The 19873-nt window shown below is 51.1% G+C and overlaps 1 protein-coding gene across 7 annotated transcripts; it reads right to left on the reverse strand.

Annotated features, from left to right (window-relative positions):
* Positions 1 to 1464: 1464 nt before the first annotated feature.
* Positions 1465 to 19866, reverse strand: MOB3A (MOB kinase activator 3A). 7 transcript variants are annotated; one of them, XM_068919685.1, is made up of 6 exons: positions 19706 to 19836; positions 10792 to 10889; positions 9408 to 9655; positions 6232 to 6799; positions 3698 to 3900; positions 1465 to 2976 (listed from the first exon to the last, which is right to left on the reverse strand). In XM_068919685.1, exons 4-6 carry the CDS (start codon positions 6647 to 6649, stop codon positions 2947 to 2949), a joined length of 651 nt encoding a protein of 216 aa, XP_068775786.1. In that variant the 5' UTR covers positions 6650 to 6799; positions 9408 to 9655; positions 10792 to 10889; positions 19706 to 19836; the 3' UTR covers positions 1465 to 2946. The 7 variants fall into 7 exon arrangements, with proteins under 7 accessions (XP_068775786.1, XP_068775783.1, XP_068775788.1 ...); XM_068919682.1 differs by lacking the exon at positions 9408 to 9655 and having other exon boundaries at positions 19706 to 19852; XM_068919687.1 differs by lacking the exons at positions 9408 to 9655; positions 10792 to 10889 and adding an exon at positions 15987 to 16146 and having other exon boundaries at positions 19706 to 19851.
* Positions 19867 to 19873: the final 7 nt, after the last annotated feature.

Consider the following 19873-nt stretch of genomic DNA (forward strand, 5'->3'; position numbering starts at 1 on the left):
GGCGGCCGCCCGGACCGATTCAAAGCGGGGAAGGGAAATTCCTGCAGCCGGCGAAGCAAAAGCGAAAGGCGGCGGGGCAGGAAGGCCGCTCGCTGCGGCTTCGGGGCACTACGGGCAGGCGGCGGGGGGGAGAAATCGGAGGTGCTGGGAGCACGGGCAGGGATCGCACCCTTCCCTGGGATGAGCCCATCTCGCGGGGAAAGGGCCAGATCTTCCCCCAACGCGCGGGAGGTTATTGAGAGCAGAGAGGGCCTGCTCTCAGGAGCCGCCGACGCTGCAGCTGGGGCTCTGGGCGCTCTCCCGCGTAGCTGCGGGTTTCAGCCCGGCGCCGGAGTCCGGCCACGGCACAGCACGGGAAGGCTGCACCCTCTAGCGGCATCAGCCCCGGCTCCAGGAGGCCGGCGCAGTCCGCCAGCCTCTCTGCTCTGTCTCGTTTTCCCCTTCTTCCCACAGCTGCGCTGGATCATCTTCGCGCCAAGAGCCTCCCCGCTGTCGTCCCCCTGGCCGGGACGGCCCCATCCGTACCGGCATTCAGGTCCGGTCCCCCCTCACCCCCAAGAGAAACCTTCCTTTTCCTCTTTCCAGCACGCAGCAGGATTTATCGCTTAGAGAGGATGATGAGGGCCAGAAGGTTGCAGGGCTGCCACCGCAGTACGCGGCTATGACCAAACTGCACCCCAAACCAGGCCCTCCCGCTGCCCCTTGCCCACCGAGGGGTAGGGACGCTGCTCAGGAAGGGCTCAGCACCTCTGCCCAGCCCAGAGCTGAGCCCTGCTTGCCACGGCACAGAGCGGGACTCGAACGCTACAGCCTTGCCCAAGAGCAGGCGGGACACGATGCTCCAACCAGGACAGGGCCAGGTCCAGTACGGACACGTGAGCTGACGGCCGTGGAGCCAAAGTTACTCTCCTTCCTGGCCCCAAAACTAACTTGGGGGGGAGGGGGGGGAGAAGGAATGCCAAAAACAGAGCCTTGGCCAATCTAGTTTATCAGCCCTGAAGGCTAGGCCTGTGGGCTCCTTCCAGAGAGCCTGCCAGCAGCAGTGAAGACAAGCCAGTCTTTAAGCTTAAATCCATCTCCCCTACTCACACCTCCACTGAGGTTTTTGGGAGATCTGCACATGGGAAAGGGCACGTACGCGGGGAGAACAGCTTGGCCTTTTGGGCACAGTGGCACTGCATGGACAAATCAGGATGCCCCCAAACTTCTGGTCCAACTCCAGCACGTGCTTACTCTGCCCCAATGGTCTGGGAACGTCCAGAGCAACCCAGACACCACGGCGCGAGACCAGGAAGAGCTCCCAGCTCTGCAGCCGCAGCACCAGGAATATTTGATCACGATCATTTCGCAACGGCGCTGAACAGCCCCTCACCACACTTCCCGTGGAGTCCAAAACCACCATGTTTGTTTTGCTGATAGAAACTCTGATGAACATGTAATCACAAGGCATGTATCAGCCGGAGCTTGCTATGTAAATACAATATAATTTATTGGTTCCATTTCAACAACTATAGTGGTATTTGTAAAAGTGTCCTAATGATAGTACAAGAAATGAGAGTCACATATGTACAGAGATTCCAGGACACAGAAAAATCTTTATAAGGAAGAAGCGGCTAGTGGTACAGTTTGGTCACTGTTCATTAAACCCCCTTTTTCCTCTTACTGTAAGCCCTGCTTTCCCCCCCACCCCCAAAATCCTAGGTAGACCTATCTACCTACCTCAGGGGCACCGCCAAGCTCTCATCACACAGCAGAGCTGCTCATGCAAGCAGTATGTAAGGCTCACGGTCTCTGGCTACGTACCAGATACTTTGGTTATGAAGAGATGTGTACAGCAGAGCGGGGAAGTGTTGCTCCGGAAGAGAGATAAGGTTTAGTACCCTCATGGGAATCAGAAAATTGTCCACATAGAGCCAGTAAGTGAGGCTGGAGAGCAACCAGCCCAGTTCCTTCTTGGCAGGGTCGGCCTTACGGCAAGGAAAAAGGGAAGCGCAGGTGTTTGAAAAGACTTCCCCACTTCCGTCCCAGTGGCTTCCCTCTGCTCATTCACAAGAGGCCAAGGCCGGTGCGTCCTAATGCTGTCAGCGTCGATCCCAGCCCTTCGTGGGGATGTTGCACCCAGAGCCACGGCTGGGTTACGCCGCGGGGAGAAGCTCAGCTCAGAGCTGATGTAAAAGGCAAGAGCAGGTTCACAAGAGGAGCGCTCCAGCTCAGCACAGCAATGGGAGAAGGCTGGCACAAGTTAGCCAAGGCCCCGTTGGTATCCACACGGGACAAAAATCCACCAGCAGTGGCAGCTCTGGCCTAGCCATGAAAGCCAAAGAAGTCCAAGTTCTTTTAGAGAGAAAGAAAGGTGGGCCAGATCTCGGGGACAGGCTGCCCGGTACAAGGGTGCAAGAGCAGCTCTGTCCACAACCTCAACTTAAAGCCAGTGGAAGAGGTGCTGGAAGCAAACAGCTCCTTGCAGCGCCCCAGTGAACCCAGACACACAAGCATTTCTTTCTCCATCCCCATGTAACCTCCCTTCAAGGTGGGAGTTAGCGTCCAGAGGGAAGTACTGCTTCCTTCTTGGCACCAGCTACACACAGCATGGCTCTACCTGAAGCATCTCAGCTCGCTTAATACCACTGTGGTGAGAGGACAGGGAAGAGGCAGCACAGCGTAGCTCTTCCCTCCTTAGGGAATGAGCATTTCCACCAAGTGGCCAAAAATATTTTCTTTTTTTTTTTTTTTCTTCAATAGAAATTACTATAAAAAACTAGTTTATCTAGAGCATCTTTAAAAAAATATTCCTGCAATCTCACAGTTTTACATTGAAACTCATTAAAAATATATAGATTTCTTTAACAAAGCGTCTCTGTCCTCCCCTTAAACCATGTCTCCAATGCAGGAGTGGGACCCGGAGTCCTTGAAGAGACATCAAGGTGAGAGCAGGAAGGTCTGATCTCAGTGGCACATCCGGGAGGTCATTTCCTTCTGTCAAAGGGATAGACAAGACACAGAACCATCAAATAACATCCCAATTCCCAGGCAAGGGTGGGATGAAGAAAGTCTCAGCTTTGCTACGTCAGAATTATCCTTTTCAGGCATGCAAGGACTCTGTTACTCAATGGTCTGGTTTGGGCAGGCTCATGTTTCCCCCTATCCCCATTCCCAGGCAGGGGCAGGACACCCTCCCACTGCCCAAGAGCTCTCCAAACTTGTTCTGCTGCCTATAGCTTTAGGGAGACCATCACCACCTCTTAGGTCTAATATGTCACATTCTCTGTCCTTCAGACTTCTTCCGAGGGTGGTGCTATCACCCTCGCTTTTCAGAATGGGAAGTAAGCGCAGGGAAGGGAGTTCATTCTCCCATCCACATCTGGATGGCTAATAGGGCTGGGCTCAGACCGTGCCCACAAGCAAGGCAAGCTGACTACTGGAAACTCAACGAGGTTGCTGGACAAGAAGAACAGATAAGCTTCCTCCATCCACGTCCAAACAGCCCTGCTTAGCTCTACATGCACGTCCTGATTCACAGCTTCCCAGTCAGTCAAATCACAAGGCCAACTGACGGCCTGAATTTGAGCAAACAGTTCCGAGAAGGCAAACAAAACCTCCACAACACCTCTACCCTCAGTCTGCCCTGGCTGCGGACTCTGACGCACCAACATTTCGCTGTGCCCTTTAGCTGCACAGCCCCAACCTGGCTACTCACCAGTGGTTCCAACTCCTTGGTGTCTATTAGATTGAACTCTTTCACAAAGTAGTAAAAGTGCTTGTAGCAGGTGTTCACATGGGCTTCCGACCCCATCTGGGTGATCCTGTCAAAGTGGTGGATGTAGACGTGGACAAAGACCCGGAAGAGCCTGGAGAGAATTTTCTTCACCACCGGGAGAAAGTTCTTAGGAAACGGAGTACCTGGGAGGGAAGATCCGACCATCAGAAACTTCACTGAAGTTAAAACCGGTTCCTTGGGGCAAAATAACAACCACAAAAACTCTTGGTAAAATATATATTTTCAGACAAGAGGGGAAAAGAGTTTGCCCAAGGTACAGTTCCCCCTTTCTTTTTCTCTCACCTTTTGGGATAGATTTTTCAAAGCACTGATTTCTTATGTTACAAAAGCCTGCGCACCATCAGTCGCTGCTAGCAACTGAGAAAGCGGAGCGCAAACAAGATCAGCGTCAGCAGAGATTTCTAGCAGCTGTTTCAGTCCGATAGAGTTTTCTTCTGCTATCTGGTATGTTTATATAAACAGTGAAAAACATTAGAAAATTACCGAATTCCACTCCAGAAGCAGTTTCCCATAAGAAAGTCAGCATAGTTAACTCCCTACAGTTATCATGTATTTTGAAATATCTTTAGCTCTTTGGTTAAAAGTTTAAGACGTTAAAGTTCCTTCTAAAGGCATCACTGTGTGTGAAACTGTGAGCCTGGTCCAACTTGTATAGGATTTGTTTAGTTAGGGGCCCCGCAGCAGAGCAATCTCTGACCAACTAGCTGTCTTAGTAGACTATTGCAGTTTAAAGTTCACCTGGGTCATCTCTGGAGGAACAAGGATTAGTTAAACCTTTTAAGTGCTCTGCAGGAATTCAAACATTTCACTGTCTGTGTTAAGCTGGGCAATCCTGTAAAAGCAAAGCGAAAAAACCCACCTGCCTCCAGAAACTTGTCTCACCTCCCTGCACAAAACAAATACCCTGCTTAGTCCCCAAACAGTCTTACAGGAAAGCCCTAAATAAAGCAACAGGGCGTTCATTTGGGTAACAGGAGGAACGGACAAGGAGGATTTCAGTGGTTTAATTGTCTGAAGAACTGGCTGTTTATGGCCCTTCTGCTCTCCCGCCCCCACCTCACGCTAGGTTCAAGCGCTGTTCTGGCATGGGTAAGAAGGGCCCTATGACTGCTCATGCAGCTGGAGAAGCAAACCCTTCTGAAACAGGGACCAACTGCACCCCATCAGAGCTCTGACGGGATGAACGCTGTGGCAGAAAGGAGGGAGCTACTAAATATCATCTCCAACTTGGGGCTACTTCCTTTGGCAGGAGACTTACCTGCCCTGATGGTGGGAGCTAGGCTGCATCGTAAAAGTAGACATGTGAATAAGCAAGGAACGTGCATGGCTGCATCGTAAAAGTAGACATGTGAATAAGCAAGGAACGTGCACGCTTCATCTGCGGCCTTTGGTGACCCACTTCTACTCCCATCACTCCAACGTGGCCCCAACTATCCACGCGCCAAACTGAGGTGTCCTAGCAATTGTCTAGGGCTGCCTGGGAAGGGCAAGGAGCTGACCCTGCCTGAGCAGCAAGTCCAGCCACTTCTTGGTGTGAAAGTGGGGTGGTTCAAAGGAGGCAGGAGTGAAGTCACCCTCTAACCAGGACTAGTTTCAAGGCAGGGGCAGCCCCTCTGTCACTTCACACACCTCTGCTGCATCTTGTCTTTTGTTTTCCAGAATATGGGAGCTCTGACTGTGAGCAATTGTATCTGCCTAGTCCTTTAGATCTCAACTCCTACTCAACACAAAATAGGAAAGCACACAACTGTTTTTTTGTCCCCAAAGCAAGCACGTGAAGCTCTGCACTTGGAGATACAGATTTAGACATCTGAGGACAAGCTCTCATTTCCATCACCCTGGCAATAGATGAAATACTGTCCCTCCTTTCATGCACATGCAAGCATCCCACCCAGCTGTAACAAAACAACTTACTGCATATCAGCAAGTACTGAGCTAGAAAGGGCAAAGTCAGCTAGCATCAGCCTGTAATAATGAAAATGCTAATTATGGAAACATGGCCACACTACCAGGCCAATGTAGAGCATGCCTAGTGAACCCAAACTAACAATCAGCTGTAAAAGAGCTGTCCTTCAAGAGAGCACGTCCAGCATGAACCGCTGACAGAGTCACGTCAGAGACTGAACTTTCTAAGAGTAGCCTCTTATTTTCACTGCCTAGGCCTGGCTTCACTTTGCTTTCCTCTAAGCATCCATGGCTCCAAATGAGATCTGTCGCAGCTCTGGGTATTTAACACTCGAGAAAAGGTCTGAAGAGTCTTATCATGCTCAGAAGAGCTTATTACAATCCCAGCTTCCAAGTAGTGCAAAAGGAAATAGTTCTACTCCAACAGTGACCTGCGCAACGCTGACCATTAACAGCATCTCCTGGAAAAAAAAACAGGACCTGATGGCTCGAAGGGGAAGGCTCTCCACTGGCTGCCCCCCTTCAGCTACTACTGGAACTGAACTCACCAACATTAGTGGGAAAGATGTCCTCGTTGTTGATCTGTACCTCAATCCAGTCCATCAGGAGGTTCATGTACTGGGGAGCAGAGAGCGCCGTGGGTTTCCGGTACTTGTGCTCGTCCTGCCATCTGTATTCGTACTTGGGACCCCCAGACATGACTGGGCAGGACTGCTCTGTGCAATAGTCACTGATGGTGCCGTATATCAGGTTGATGCGATTGAAGAAGTCCACCACGTGCACTGCCACCCAGTCGTTCTGCTCCTCCCCTGGTGGCAGCTGGACGGCAACTTTCAAGTCCAGGCCAGCATTGAGAGAGGCCTGAGCCTTCTTGTGCAGCTCAAACCGCTGAGTCCCCGGCTCAAACTTGCGTTTGGGCCGGAAGGTTTTGTCTTTATTGAACACCTGCTTTAAAGCATGGGACATTTTTCTTCTCCTCTTCTTTCTTTTCCAGATCTGTAGTGACGACAGCCAGAGACACAGCTGCTGGACCGCTTCCAGGGGCAGGACTGCGGGGGACTCTAATCTTCAGAGAAATCTCTCTTTGCTCATCTGCTCCTGTCAGCACACGCTGATCTGCAATGCAGCACAGAAGGGCAGTGATTAGAGGCAGCTCTTTCAATAAGAAACCTTGTCTAAATCCCATAGGAAGAGATCTGGGATACCATCTGGGCCTTCACCCCAGACCTGGGAAGAGCATCGGAGGCCAGCATCAGCTTTGTTTTCTCTGCCCCATTTCCCTTCTCCCTTGATAGTCAAGTTTGAAGCAGAGGAGGCTCTGTTTGGTGACCTGGGCCAAATGAAGAGTCATCATCCCTGCAAGACCTGCCTGTGTGCTCACACGCAGAACAGCGGGATAAGAGAACCAGCCTGATAGTCCCACAGGGAAAAGACGGGACAGCCAGAAGCAAAATGACAGACTCCAAGGAGGGACTCAGCCAGGGCAGGCTTCAACCACCACAATCCTTGCCTTGATGTACTCTGTCAAAATCATGCACATTGCTAGAGCTATTTTTCGCTGAGCAACAGACAAAGCAGAAAGGTACAACAGAGCCCATGGGTTTACATAGCTCAATTCTTTCAGGCTAGCTCAAAGCCCAGGCTCCAATAGTCCTAAGGCATTAGGGAACCTTATCATCACCATGCCAGGAGACCCAGATCACACAGAAACAAGGGGAAGCCCTGGCACCATCTACTCAGTTGCAATACAGCAGAGTTGAGAAGGACAAGAAGGTAAGTTAGATTTTACTTTTTTTTTTTCCCCCTCCTATTTGCATAGGAGATGCATTTGCATTCAAAGTTAAGACAAGGAAGGGCCGAGGAGCACAAGAAGTCGTCACAGCTCAGGCACCCGGAACCAGAATATGCCAAAATAACACCAGCTCTAAAAAGAGCAATAGCCTTTGCTGCAGGTGCAGAGAGGACCTAACTGTATTCTTCGTTATGGTCTAGTTCACTGCAAGTTAGGAAACTGGCTGAAAGACTAGGAAAGCTCGTCTTCTTCTTCCAATCTATAAAAAAGGATTAGCTCTGAGAGGTTTAGACACACAAGCTAAGATTCGTTTCTTGTCAGCGTCCTTTCAAAGTTAATTCTCTTTATCTGCAGTTAATTATCCCTCCTTTGTTCCCACATCCACCCCCCCTTATAATTTGTGTCAAGCTGCTCTTTGATAGATATGTGTAGATATGTGATAGATATGTGCTCAATATGTGTTTGTAGCAAAAGTGTATGTGTGTATATATATATATTTTTTAAACACATGTTGGACAGAGACATAAAGTAACAACGATTGATGAAAACTGATGCCTCACAAAGTCTTGTGAACAACGGTTTTCATCGTTTGCTAAGACAAAGCAAACGAATCTCTCTCATCAAGCAGACAACTATTTATAGAAAGGTGTAGAACCATTTATACTGGCAAACATGATCCTCAAACTTTAACAAGAAAATCTCAAATTTAAGGTCAAGACTACATTTGCTGCACACCAGCCCATCTTTGACAGATGATGCATAGTGCTAACCAGTATTTCTTCTTTGAATGAAACCAAGGAGTCTTGTTTGCTTATTAAATTATGGCAAGAAGGGAGAAAAAAAAACCACCCCAAAAATGAAAAAAAAAGTCACCTCAGTTTGTCTCACTAAAAACACGTTTACTGTTTCCCTAGTGCTGCTTTTCATGCAGGAATGGGCTCCGTATACTAGTCTATACAGGAGCAGAGTGATCCATCTCCAATAACAACTCAGGCCATGACATGCATTGAGTTGAGACAAATGGAAAAATATTTTAATATGGTTCAACGAAAGGTTCACTAAATGAAAGTGACTGAAACCATGTTTTTGCCATGTAGCACGCTCTCTGCACGCAGTGCTGCTCTAAGAGCTGCTGATGTGACCCCACAAGTGACCACATCAGGGTCAAAAAAAGAAAAAAGAAGAACCCCCCCAGAAAATGTAACCTTAAAAGGTGCTCGATCGTACCACAGACACAGTTAGAGGAAGTAACAGATGGCAAGGAGGGACATCCACAGCAAAACACAGCAGTTCTGGTTAGCAAGAGCTGTGTCAGTCTCACCACATCCTGCAGCAAAACACGAAGTTATTCCACAGGGCGGAAGCACCAGGGGACTGTGCCTGTCCAGCTCCGGCGTCATACTGAACCCGTACCATTCCTCCTGACCGCATTCGGGACAAAGGCAGCACTCGCTTCAAAGTCAATAACCCCCTCGACTAACAATGTGGACAGCAGGTGCCGAGTCTGCAGCAATTTGCAGCAGGAAATCAGTCCCAGAGAAATACTTGCACGCAACAGTTTCCTTCCCCTGGAGACCGAGAACGGAATATCCTTTAAAAATGCACGAGTATCACCCTTGGTCCAGTCCCCTGGAGGGGTGGAAGCATCCGTGGGCTGCTACGACTCGCACCCTACCGACCTCATTGAGGAGCCGTCTAATTCCAGTGACTTCAGGAAGTCACTCCCATCCACACTGGCCCGAGACCAGGCTCGGGCATCTTCCCTTTCACTGCGCAAGGATATATTTTTTCAAGCAAGAGAAAAGCCGTGGTTACAAGGCCCAAAGAGATGAGCATTGAAACCGTATAGCACAACTGGAGAAAGTATCCCCCGGGCTCGCCCATGCAGGACAGTGAAGCAAACATCAAACGTTTTCCAGAAGAGATTGTCACCTGAGCAGGGCGAAAAGGATTTTAACATCGTTCATTTGCAATCAAGGCAGTAGCTGTCTTACAAACAGCTGCTTCTTCCTAGTGAGACACCATTGAAGACGACTATGGAGCTTGACAGAGAGCAATCCTCTTGCAGACAATCCAGCATCTGTCTGAAGACACTAGTAAAATCAATAGCCAAGACCTCCAAGCGGATGTAGTGTATTTCATTATGGTCTTTGCAACTGAGCTAAAAGAAACATTTGGCTCTAGAGAAAGAAAATGAGACACAGAGAGACCAAAAGCATCACTGACATTGCTTGAAGATGATATCACACTTTTAACACCTCCTTCCACAAACCAGTCATAGCTCAGGCAGTGCTAAGCTATTGCCTTCACGCAGAGGAGAAAGGAAAGAGCGATTAGGACATGGGGCATGCCAATCACCTGAATGGGATTTGCAAGCTTTACAAAAGCGAAAAAGAAGGGGAAAAGGTGGGGGGGAGGAAAGAGAGAAAAATAAACCTGCAGTAAGCTTTGTTTATTCCTCTTTTTCAGCCAGCCAAGATTATAGCACACGTCACACGTGTTCAGAGAGGACCTTGGCCATCACTCCCACAAGAACACACAACTGCTGCAAGGGGGGGAAGAAAAAAAAAAAAAACCCTCCACCACGGCTGATAGTCTGGAGAAAAATAAACCTCTAACTTTTCTCCAGAGCAGCAGTGCTACCTCTGTTCCCAAGGACAGGAGAGGAGTGGTTCGATATTATGCTTGGCTCTTCTAGTTTAGGAGGTTATTTATCTGCACAGCGAGGGGCTTTTGAGGCCCAGCCCGACCCAGCCCTCCCTCCCCAATGAACAGCTGCTGAGCCAAGAGGCTGTTTTCTCCCCTCGCTCTTGCTCTTACATTTCAGCCCGAGTCCTAGAACTTACTTCTGTCGATGGAAACGCAGAGCAATGTTGTTTATAACAACTCTCTACCATTCCTCTTCCCTAGCCAGTAAAGGAGTGGCCTTATTTTAGAACTAAGCTCTGGATAGAGAAAGCCCGTGCAGTTGGTCACTGGGCTCTCAATTACTTTTCCAAGCAGCTCAGGGAGAGTATGAGAAAAGGAGAGACAGTCACCTCCTCCAAAACACCTGGACACAACCTACCTTCCCAAGTCCCTTGCAGCCATCCCCCGAGATGATACTGCCTGGCCTTTTCGGATGGAAGCAGCGTCTCTGCTAGACACTTCCCCTCGCTAGAGAGGCAGAACGGCCTGAAACGCTCTTTCAGGAGTCTCATGACTATTTCCGTCACCTCCTAAGCGCCTGCCCCAAGCGACACGCAGCACTCCCCTCCGCCGCTAACGCTGTTTAATGCGAGCCAGAATTAACGCCGGCACGTCAGCAAGCTCCTACCTGTGTTTCTAGCCTCTGCAGACTGCTCCTGCGACTGCTCAGCACGCCTCTGCCACCTCCCGCAAGCGTTTGTAGGCACCGAGGCCAAGAGCTTCCTTCTTTTTCAAAAAAGGAAAAAAAAAAAAAGAAAAAAAAGTACCATTTCATGTACAGCTGCAATCTGAACTCCGCTGCAGGCTGCTGATAGGGAGGGGTCAGGCACATGTGGCCACTTCCTTCCCAGTGACCCGAGAGCTCCAAGGCAGCTCACATCCTGCTGCCTAACTCAGAAGAAAGCCCTTAAGTAAATCCCAGTGAGCAATGCACTTCTCAGAATAATTATTTCGCTGGTTTCCTTTTTGGAAAGCCGGCCTGCAAGACGACTCCCATGCAACATCGCCGCTGAACGCTCGCGCAAAGCCCAGCCAAAAGTTCTTACTGTGGCGTTTTATAATTGCAGTCCTCCAGCCGCAAGCCCCTTCCAACCACCGCGAATCGACAGCTCCCCAGAAGGAAGAGCGAAGCGGGAAGAACCCCCCCCCCCCCCCCACCACCCCCATTTCCCATTGGCCTAGTTTTAGTCTTTCTTCACAGCTAATCCAGACGCTCAGGCCAAAATTTCCAACAGAGGACACATAAACCTTCCCACGGCAGTTCGAACTGACTCTATGTCTCCATGCAAGATGCTCCTCATTTGCCACGATCAAAGGCGAAATTTCAACGCGGAGAGCGAGGATCAGGCCAATTACGGCAAGCAGGGCTGGACTGCCACTAATGACAGCGAGCTGTGGTGCTTCTAAAGCAAGTTTGGCAACACACAAAACTGCTTGCCTTTGCTGGATGAGCTTTCCAGCTGCTCCTCTGAACGGCTTTAAAATGAAAGAAACAAATGTTTATCCCTCTGCTTACTTTAACTGTGTAAACGAGGGCAAGATGCAATGAGAAATGTTCACAGGACACGAGGGTTGAGCCACTGGCTTACAGCAGGCACGTCTGACCATTCATAACTTCTGTTCGACAGCACTTCCACGTCGGCTAACTTCCTGCCTGGCACAGAGTCATCTATTCTGGCGGACGGAGCTGCCAATGTTTTTCCAAAAGCAAATCATTCCCCTCTATAAACCCTGCAATGGTGCTTCTTTTGACAGTGAGGAGCTGCGCGCTTTCGCAGTGAAGGGACTCACATTTTTATTTGGAAAAACCAACACAGAAGCTGCATTTCAGCATGCTGAGAACTGAACAGAGCTTCCCACGTTGCCAGACAAGAACAGCACGTTTCCTTTAAAATGCTACTGCACAAAGAGAGCTAAGGAGAAGCTGCCCAATAGCCTTGTGTTACCCTGAACATTTCGTTTTTCTTCTCGCTTTCCTCCGCGTTCGCTACTGGCAACGGAAGTCAGTAGCTGCTCTGAAGGGAAAGAACATTAAGTCAAAGAGAGCGATCAGATTTGGCCGAGTTACATCTATAACCTCTCTGAGAGGGTTACACCAAAGTAACAAGTTAATTCTGTTGCTCCGCAGGACAACATCCAAATTTTTCTTTTGGAAACTGGTTTGGTAGTGGCCTTAACAACAAACTTAACAGAGCCATTTAGAAATATATGTTTCAAATGTTAAATTCCCAAGGGTTAGACAAAAGGCCCTTTATATGCCCTCACAAAGTCAGTTTTAAGAAAGTCCTGCTGGTCGTCGTCCACCCCCTCCCCGCAATTTAAATTTGCGGCGCAACAATTTGGAAAGTCCCAAGAAAGAAACCATGCAAACGCCACATCTCCCAGGCGCTTTCAGGAAACAGGCTCGCTTAGGAGCGAGAGAGTCTGTTTACTTGTCTTGAAGCCATGCAAACGCAGAGCCTATCTGAGGGCACGCACATAAGAAAAGGAAACAGCACAATAAAAAGGCATAAAATAGTTATATTGGCCTTGAATTGCCATCTCCCCCTCCCCCCCTGAAAGGCCACACATTTAAGTTTGCTATGTATTCAGGTCAATTTTAAAGTCCAATTAGGTTATATAACAATGGAAAAAGGCCTGCTAAATAAAGCCATAGTTGGGTTAGGAGGCGTTTTAGCAATGGACGCACAACTGAAGAGCTTCACAACCGCTTGTGCAAGGAGCAGCAGCTTCAACGCAGCTGCACCAGACAACTGCCTGCCCTAATGCTCTGTTCATCCTAGAGCTAAGTGCTGCAGCAGTTCCTGGAAAGCCCAAGTCACCAAGGAGCAAGAGGTGTTTTTCAACCACCACAAGCCGGGTGGAGGAACAGACAGTTTAAGGACATCAGTCAGGCATCAGTCGCTCAACTCCAAGCTCCAGATCTAGATCTGGACCACGCAGATAGCAATCAAGGCAGCAACAGCTGGAGGGATGTTAAACGTGCTGCATGACGGGAGCTCATGTCAAAGACACTTGTGGAAGGCAGGTAAAGGAACAAACATCAGCGGGGCTCAGATAAACATTTCTGGAAGGGGAGAGGGAAGGCTGAACTACCTTTAAAGTTCAGCATGAGAGAGGACTGAAGTTCCAGCTTAGACTGTCCCCATCTGGTCTTCCGGGCAGTCCAAACAGTAACCACAGAAGGTTAAAGAGCCACACGAGAAAGTAACTTTTTAAAAAGGTCACGCTTTTAACTTTCCCTTCCTCAAAGGGGTCAGATACTAGATTAGGTAATGGAAAAATCATTGCTTAAAAACCTAGAAATTATTGTAGTGCAACAGGAACAGCTACTAGACCCCCCAAGCATTACTGATTTAGGACCTAGGTTTTTCCTCCTCTTACGTGACATTTGTGTCCACTGCAATGTCAGAATTACAAATATTCTGGAAAATTTCCACAGATTCCACTTACGCGTATATGACTGGATCACAGCTGCATGTGAAGGCAGAGCTAATTCGCTGCAGGCTTTGCAGATGCTGCGTTAAGCTGACAAGCTGGGTCATGACTCTAGGAGACAGGTTAACTGTGCAGACAAGTATTTCTAGGATAAACTGCAGTCAGTGGGTGGCTGATGGCATGTTAAGAGCAGTTCTTTTTTCAAGGTCTGGAGGGCCATATTTTGAAGCTGGCTCATTCAGGAATACCTTTCCTTCAGCCTGGCTTTGTCCCTCCAAGAAGGGTTGGCAAGGAGCAGCGTGACATTTATCAAGTCTACGCTGTGAACTACACATTTCTTTCTGCCTCCACAGCATTGTCCTTTCTGTGCAGGCGGGATTTTAAATAAACAGCAGTTTCATCTACTCTTACTTTGCGATCTCCACCTACCCAAGGGGGAGGCGGGGGAAGTAGCACTGAGTTGGAGCGTGAAGTTTGTCTTTGGCCGATATAACAACTACAGCAGCATGCACTATTTTAGCAGCCTGTCTGCAGGTTCAAGATCACAGCAGATCCTGCGGCTATGAGCTTCTTAAGAGAGGATGAACCAGAGCACAAGCTGGCCACAAGGCCACCCTTTCCCATGGTGGGGCTAATTCCCCTGATAACTGTATCTTCTCTCCATGTTAATAGCATGCTTTTGAAACAAAAGCAGTATTGTTTCTCCCTGAAAGCAGATACCCACGAGGCTTGCCCTTCCCCTCCACGAGGAGATATGGCAGTAACCCAACACGTTGCATGCCTCCAGGCAGCAAAGACAAGGAACGAGCCCACTGATGTGGGGCTAGAGATCACCCCAAGACTAACCACATCATAAGACCTCCTGCCATACTGCCAGAAAACAAAAACAAACAAACAGAAAAGACTTCAAAACAGGCCTGCAGTTAAGACCAAGAAAAATTAAATTCGCTTTCAGTACAGTGATAAACCTTGTTCTGCTTCAAACTGAAACAACCTTTGGACTGCTCTAGCTTATATTCTGTTCCCGACTTCCTAGCAACCAAAGCTTGGGCATATAGCCAAAGCCCTGATTCACTCAAATCCACCCTGTACCTGGGGCTGGACGGCTACGGAGTTCCTACACCTCCTTCGCCGGCCACGGCGGCAAGTAGCAGAGGGCAGCTCCCCGGCAGGCCTGCTGACAAACCCGGCAGTGCACGTTAAGGAGATCTATGCCAACACACACTGGAAACACAACATTGCTGTCCCCGCGAGGGCTACGGCAAACACCAGGAGCGTTCACAACAGGGTTTTTAAATCAGGGCACTGCCCTAAATCCAGCTTTGCAAGACCTTTGGCACATCTGGGTGCGTGGCAGTGTCACAGTCTTTGCCTTTTCTTTGACTGGAGGGAAAAAAAAAAAATTACCTCAAGCACCTTGTGATTTCATAAAGACTTTTCTAAAAGAAGTAAAAGCTGCCGCAGTTTGATGACTTTCTGCACTGGGACTTTTTCTGGCCTTCGCCACGTCTGTTCCTCCCTCGTGGATTAACAGGCGCTTCCTTTCCCCTGCTCCCAGTCTGCTTTGGCTGCTCAAAGCAACAATTCACCCAAGAGCCCTCTATCATTTCATCATGAACAAAACAGCACTTTTAGCATAACATGAGCTGCAGAGGGAAGCAAAAAGCACACCAAAACAGGAGTCACAGATAACTCTGCCTCCAAGAGGCATCTAGAGAGCAGAGGATAAACATGCAGCGTAAGGTACATTCTTTAGTGAAAGCATTAGCTGGATATTTCGTATTTCTAACGATAATCTGCTAAACCTCCAGCAAAGCTGGTTATGGATCCACTTACAGTAGCGTTTATGGCTCAAGCATCACAAAATACTTCCTTGTCGTGTAACAAACTAAAACTCAGAAGTTCATGGCAATTCTTCTCACTAATCTGAACTTTGCATCCAGGACTGGTTAGATTTTGCAATCTGCCTTCTCTGACCACACACGCTTTCATTGCTGACAAGGAAAACTTTTTTTTTTTTGGGTGTACTGCAGCCATAGAGATCCCCGGCCTGTTTACAGCAAAACCATTAGTTACAAAACGTTGTATGCGTCAGTATAGTCCGACCTTCATAAACTGGGCTCATCATGCCATTTCAGTTTGTACAGTGCTTCACATCTGATCACCAAGAATCGCGTTAGACCCAAACGTCTCCAACAAAGGAGTTGGCAAGCAGTTCCTGCAGTAGGCTGAAGCCCCTAAGCAGGGATTCACTCAAGATGCTGAGCACACATCAAATTTGCTACCTAAACCGCACGGAAACTGCTAGGAGAGCCTATGCCCAGTACCTGGCTCTGCCACAGTCAACAGTGCAACCTTAACTAAGTAATATGTCCCAAAGAGCACCTCAAATCCCGACTGGTGTGCCAGATGGCAGCGAAACAGCTCCGTACGCAGCATGCCACAGTCTGGACTCGGCTTTTTGGTGGAAACCTGGAGCACCATGATTTGGTTCCACGACACCAATCTGGCAAGAATTCAGCCACAGCACCTTTCTCCTCCTTTTCTGGAAATTTAAGAAGGTTATAAACTGTCCCCCTCCCACTCGAGTTCACTTCACGATCACATGACTAAGACAGAAAGTGAATGTAAGATCTGGAATATACAGTCCAAGAAACCAGATGAACGCAGGGCCTTGGAAGCAAGCCCGACGCTTTGCAAAGGAAGCAGAGTGCAAGGGCGCAGCCCCCGGGACTATGATAAACAGGTGGCTGGGGGAATTTGACATCTAATAAAAATCCCCCCTGCTCTGCAACTTGGCAGAAGAGTTCCAGATTGGAAAGGGGCTTTAAACAAAGAAGGATGGAAATAGGGAAAGGGCCAGTGTACTCTTCAGCCCAGCGCACTACGAGAGGGGAATCCGGCCTTTCGCTACTGCTGGAGTAAGTGACAGAGACGCTTTTTCCAAACATCTGTGCTGCGCACTGGCAACTTCAAGTCCCTCTTTCCTCTCTCGGGAGGATTTCCTGCCCTTTTCTTTTTGTCTATCTGTTGCACACACAAGCAGTCTTTGAAGGACTCAAGATTATTATATCGTAGATAGCAGCAGGAGCAGTTACTGCAAAATTAGCAGTTCTGTGCTCGTAGCAAGAGACAGAAACCGAGCAAGAGTGTCTTGAGTGTCACAGGTTCTCTCTCATGACTGCAGATGAGTTACAGCTCACCATGATTAGAATAAAGTGGAGAATTCCCCATCTCCCCCAAGTACTTAAGAGACTTAGGAGTTTAAACATCATTTTTGTTGCAGGACTGTGCCCTTACCTACAATAGAAACATTTATTAGCAATAGTAGCTAGAAAAAGACAGTGGAAAGAGGTGAAAAGGAAAAGAAAAAAAAGCATCTAAAACACTTCCCCTTCACGGTCACAGCAGCAAAACCCTTACTCTCAGCACTGTTCTTGCTCATTTTAAGAGTCTTTGCTAGCAAAAACAGCATCACCTGGGAGTTGCCTGCATAATGCCACCGGCACAGCTGCACAGCAAACCCTTTGAAGGGGACGCAACGCCATCAGCCAGGTCTCTCTCAGGAAAGTCACTGTTAAAAACTGTAACATCATGCTAAAGACACTTTTATTCCGGGACATGCTAACACAAGTAAAGCTATGCTTTTGTTCGTACAGCTGACTCCAAAACATCCCCCACCTCGGGGATAAGCTACGGTAAATGATGCCATTTCGCCAGCAGAACTACACCTAACCAGGGGCTTTTGGCGACAAGGCGAAGCCAGCCAGAAACCTCCTCGCCCAGCTGCGCCGAGCAGCTGGGCTAGAGCAGAGGCTGTGGTAGGGACCACAACTCCATTAAGGAGAAGTTACGAAAAACTTGCTCGCAACTATCCCCTGCACAAGCGAAAAAAAATACAATAAGAGAGACGAGTAAATTTAAAAGTCTCAGTTCGATATACTCGTAACTACTTGGTCTTCTGCACCAGTTGAACTTGATCCGCTCCCAGATTAAGCTATGCCTGCAGGGGACCTGTCCGGTCCCAGGTCTCCAGCTGGGACCCTTGAGGACAACCCCAGCAGGGCCCCCACGTCCCAGTCACCCCAGTGCCACCTGGCCTCTCTCTGGCCCCCTCCTTCTCCATGGCCCCCCCATACCCATGATCCACAACTGGCCCCTGTAGGCCCCCCTCAGAACCCCCTCCTCCCCCAAAGGCCCCTATGGATCCTCCCCCCTCCCGATCCCCCTCCTCCCCCAAAGGCCCCTATGGATCCTCCCCCCTCCCGATCCCCCTCCTCCCCCAAAGGAAGGCCCCTAGAGACCCCCCTCCTGATCCCTCTCCTCCCCCAAAGGAAGGTCCCTAGGGACCCCCCCCTCCCAATCCCCCTCCTCCCCCAAAGGCCCCTATGGATCCTCCCCCCTCCCAGATCTCTCTCCTCCCTCAAAGAAGGTCCCTAGGGACCCCCCCATCCCTCTCCTCCCCCAAAGGAAGGTCCCTAGGGACCCCCCCCTCCCAATCCCCCTCCTCCCCCAAAGGCCCCTATGGATCCTCTCCCCCTCCCAGATCTCTCTCCTCCCCCAAAGAAGGTCCCTAGGGACCCCCCCATCCCTCTCCTCCCCCAAAGGAAGGTCCCTAGGGACCCCCCCTCCCGCTCCCCCTCCTCCCCCAAAGGCCCCTATGGATCCTCTCCCCCTCCCAGATCTCCCTCCTCCCCCAAAGGAAGGCCCCTATGGACCCCCCCCGATCCCCCTCCTCTCCCCAAAGAAGGCCCCTAGGGACCCCCCTCCTGATCCCCCCTCCCCCAAAGAAAGGCCCCTAGAGACCCCCCCCTCCCGATCCCCCTCCTCCCCCAAAGGAAGGCCCCTATGGACCCCCCCGATCCCCCCTCCCCCAAAGAAAGGCCCCTAGAGACCCCCCCGATCCCCCTCCTCCCCCAAAGGAAGGCCCCTAGGGACCCCCCCCGATCCCCCTCCTCCCCCAAAGGAAGGCCCCTAGGGAACCCCCCGATCCCCCTCCTCCCCCAAAGGAAGGCCCCTAGGGACCCCCCTGATCCCCCCTCCTCCCCCAAAGAAAGGCCCCTAGAGACCCCCCCGATCCCCCTCCTCCCCCAAAGGAAGGCCCCTAGGGACCCCCCCCGATCCCCCTCCTCCCCCAAAGGAAGGCCCCTAGGGACCCCCCCGATCCCCCTCCTCCCCCAAAGGAAGGCCCCTAGGGAACCCCCCGATCCCCCCTCCCCCAAAGAAAGGCCCCTAGGGACCCCCCCGATCCCCCCTCCTCCCCCAAAGGAAGGCCCCTAGGGACCCCCCCGATCCCCCCTCCTCCCCCAAAGGAAGGCCCCTAGGGACCCCCCCGATCCCCCTCCTCCCCCAAAGGAAGGCCCCTAGGGACCCCCCCGATCCCCCTCCTCCCCCAAAGGAAGGTCCCTAGGGACCCCCCCTCCCGCTCCCCCTCCTCCCCCAAAGGCCCCTATGGATCCTCTCCCCCTCCCAGATCTCCCTCCTCCCCCAAAGGAAGGCCCCTATGGACCCCCCCCGATCCCCCTCCTCTCCCCAAAGAAGGCCCCTAGGGACCCCCCCCGATCCCCCCCTCCCCCAAAGAAAGGCCCCTAGAGACCCCCCCCTCCCGATTCCCCTCCTCCCCCAAAGGCCCCTATGGACCCCCCCCGATCCCCCCTCCCCCAAAGAAAGGCCCCTAGAGACCCCCCCGATCCCCCTCCTCCCCCAAAGGAAGGCCCCTAGGGACCCCCCCGATCCCCCCTCCTCCCCCAAAGGAAGGCCCCTAGGGACCCCCCCGATCCCCCTCCTCCCCCAAAGGAAGGCCCCTAGGGACCCCCCCGATCCCCCCTCCCCCAAAGAAAGGCCCCTAGGGACCCCCCCGATCCCCCTCCTCCCCCAAAGGAAGGCCCCTAGGGACCCCCCCGATCCCCCTCCTCCCCCAAAGGAAGGCCCCTAGGGACCCCCCTCCAGGTTCCCCTGCTCCCCCACAGGCCCCTGTAGGCCCCCCAGTTCCCCCTCAAGGCCCCACGCACCCCCTACCCTCCCTCCGCCCCACCCTCCTCAGCCCCCTGCGCCGCCCCTCCCTGCCCCCCAGCTGCCCCTATGGCCCCCCCAGCCCCCCGCACCTGGCTCGGCGCAGATAGTCCCCGGCGCCGCGCGGAGGAGCCACCCCTCGTGGCGGCCGCAGCACCGCGCAGAACTCGGCGGCTGCCCCCGCCAGCGCAGCGCAGCCCCTCGCCGCGCCGCCGCCGCCAGCCGGCCCTACTTCCTCTTAAAGGGGCCGCCCGCGAGGG

Source organism: Struthio camelus, chromosome 26, assembly GCF_040807025.1.
Source record: "Struthio camelus isolate bStrCam1 chromosome 26, bStrCam1.hap1, whole genome shotgun sequence".
Classification (NCBI taxonomy): domain Eukaryota; kingdom Metazoa; phylum Chordata; class Aves; order Struthioniformes; family Struthionidae; genus Struthio; species Struthio camelus.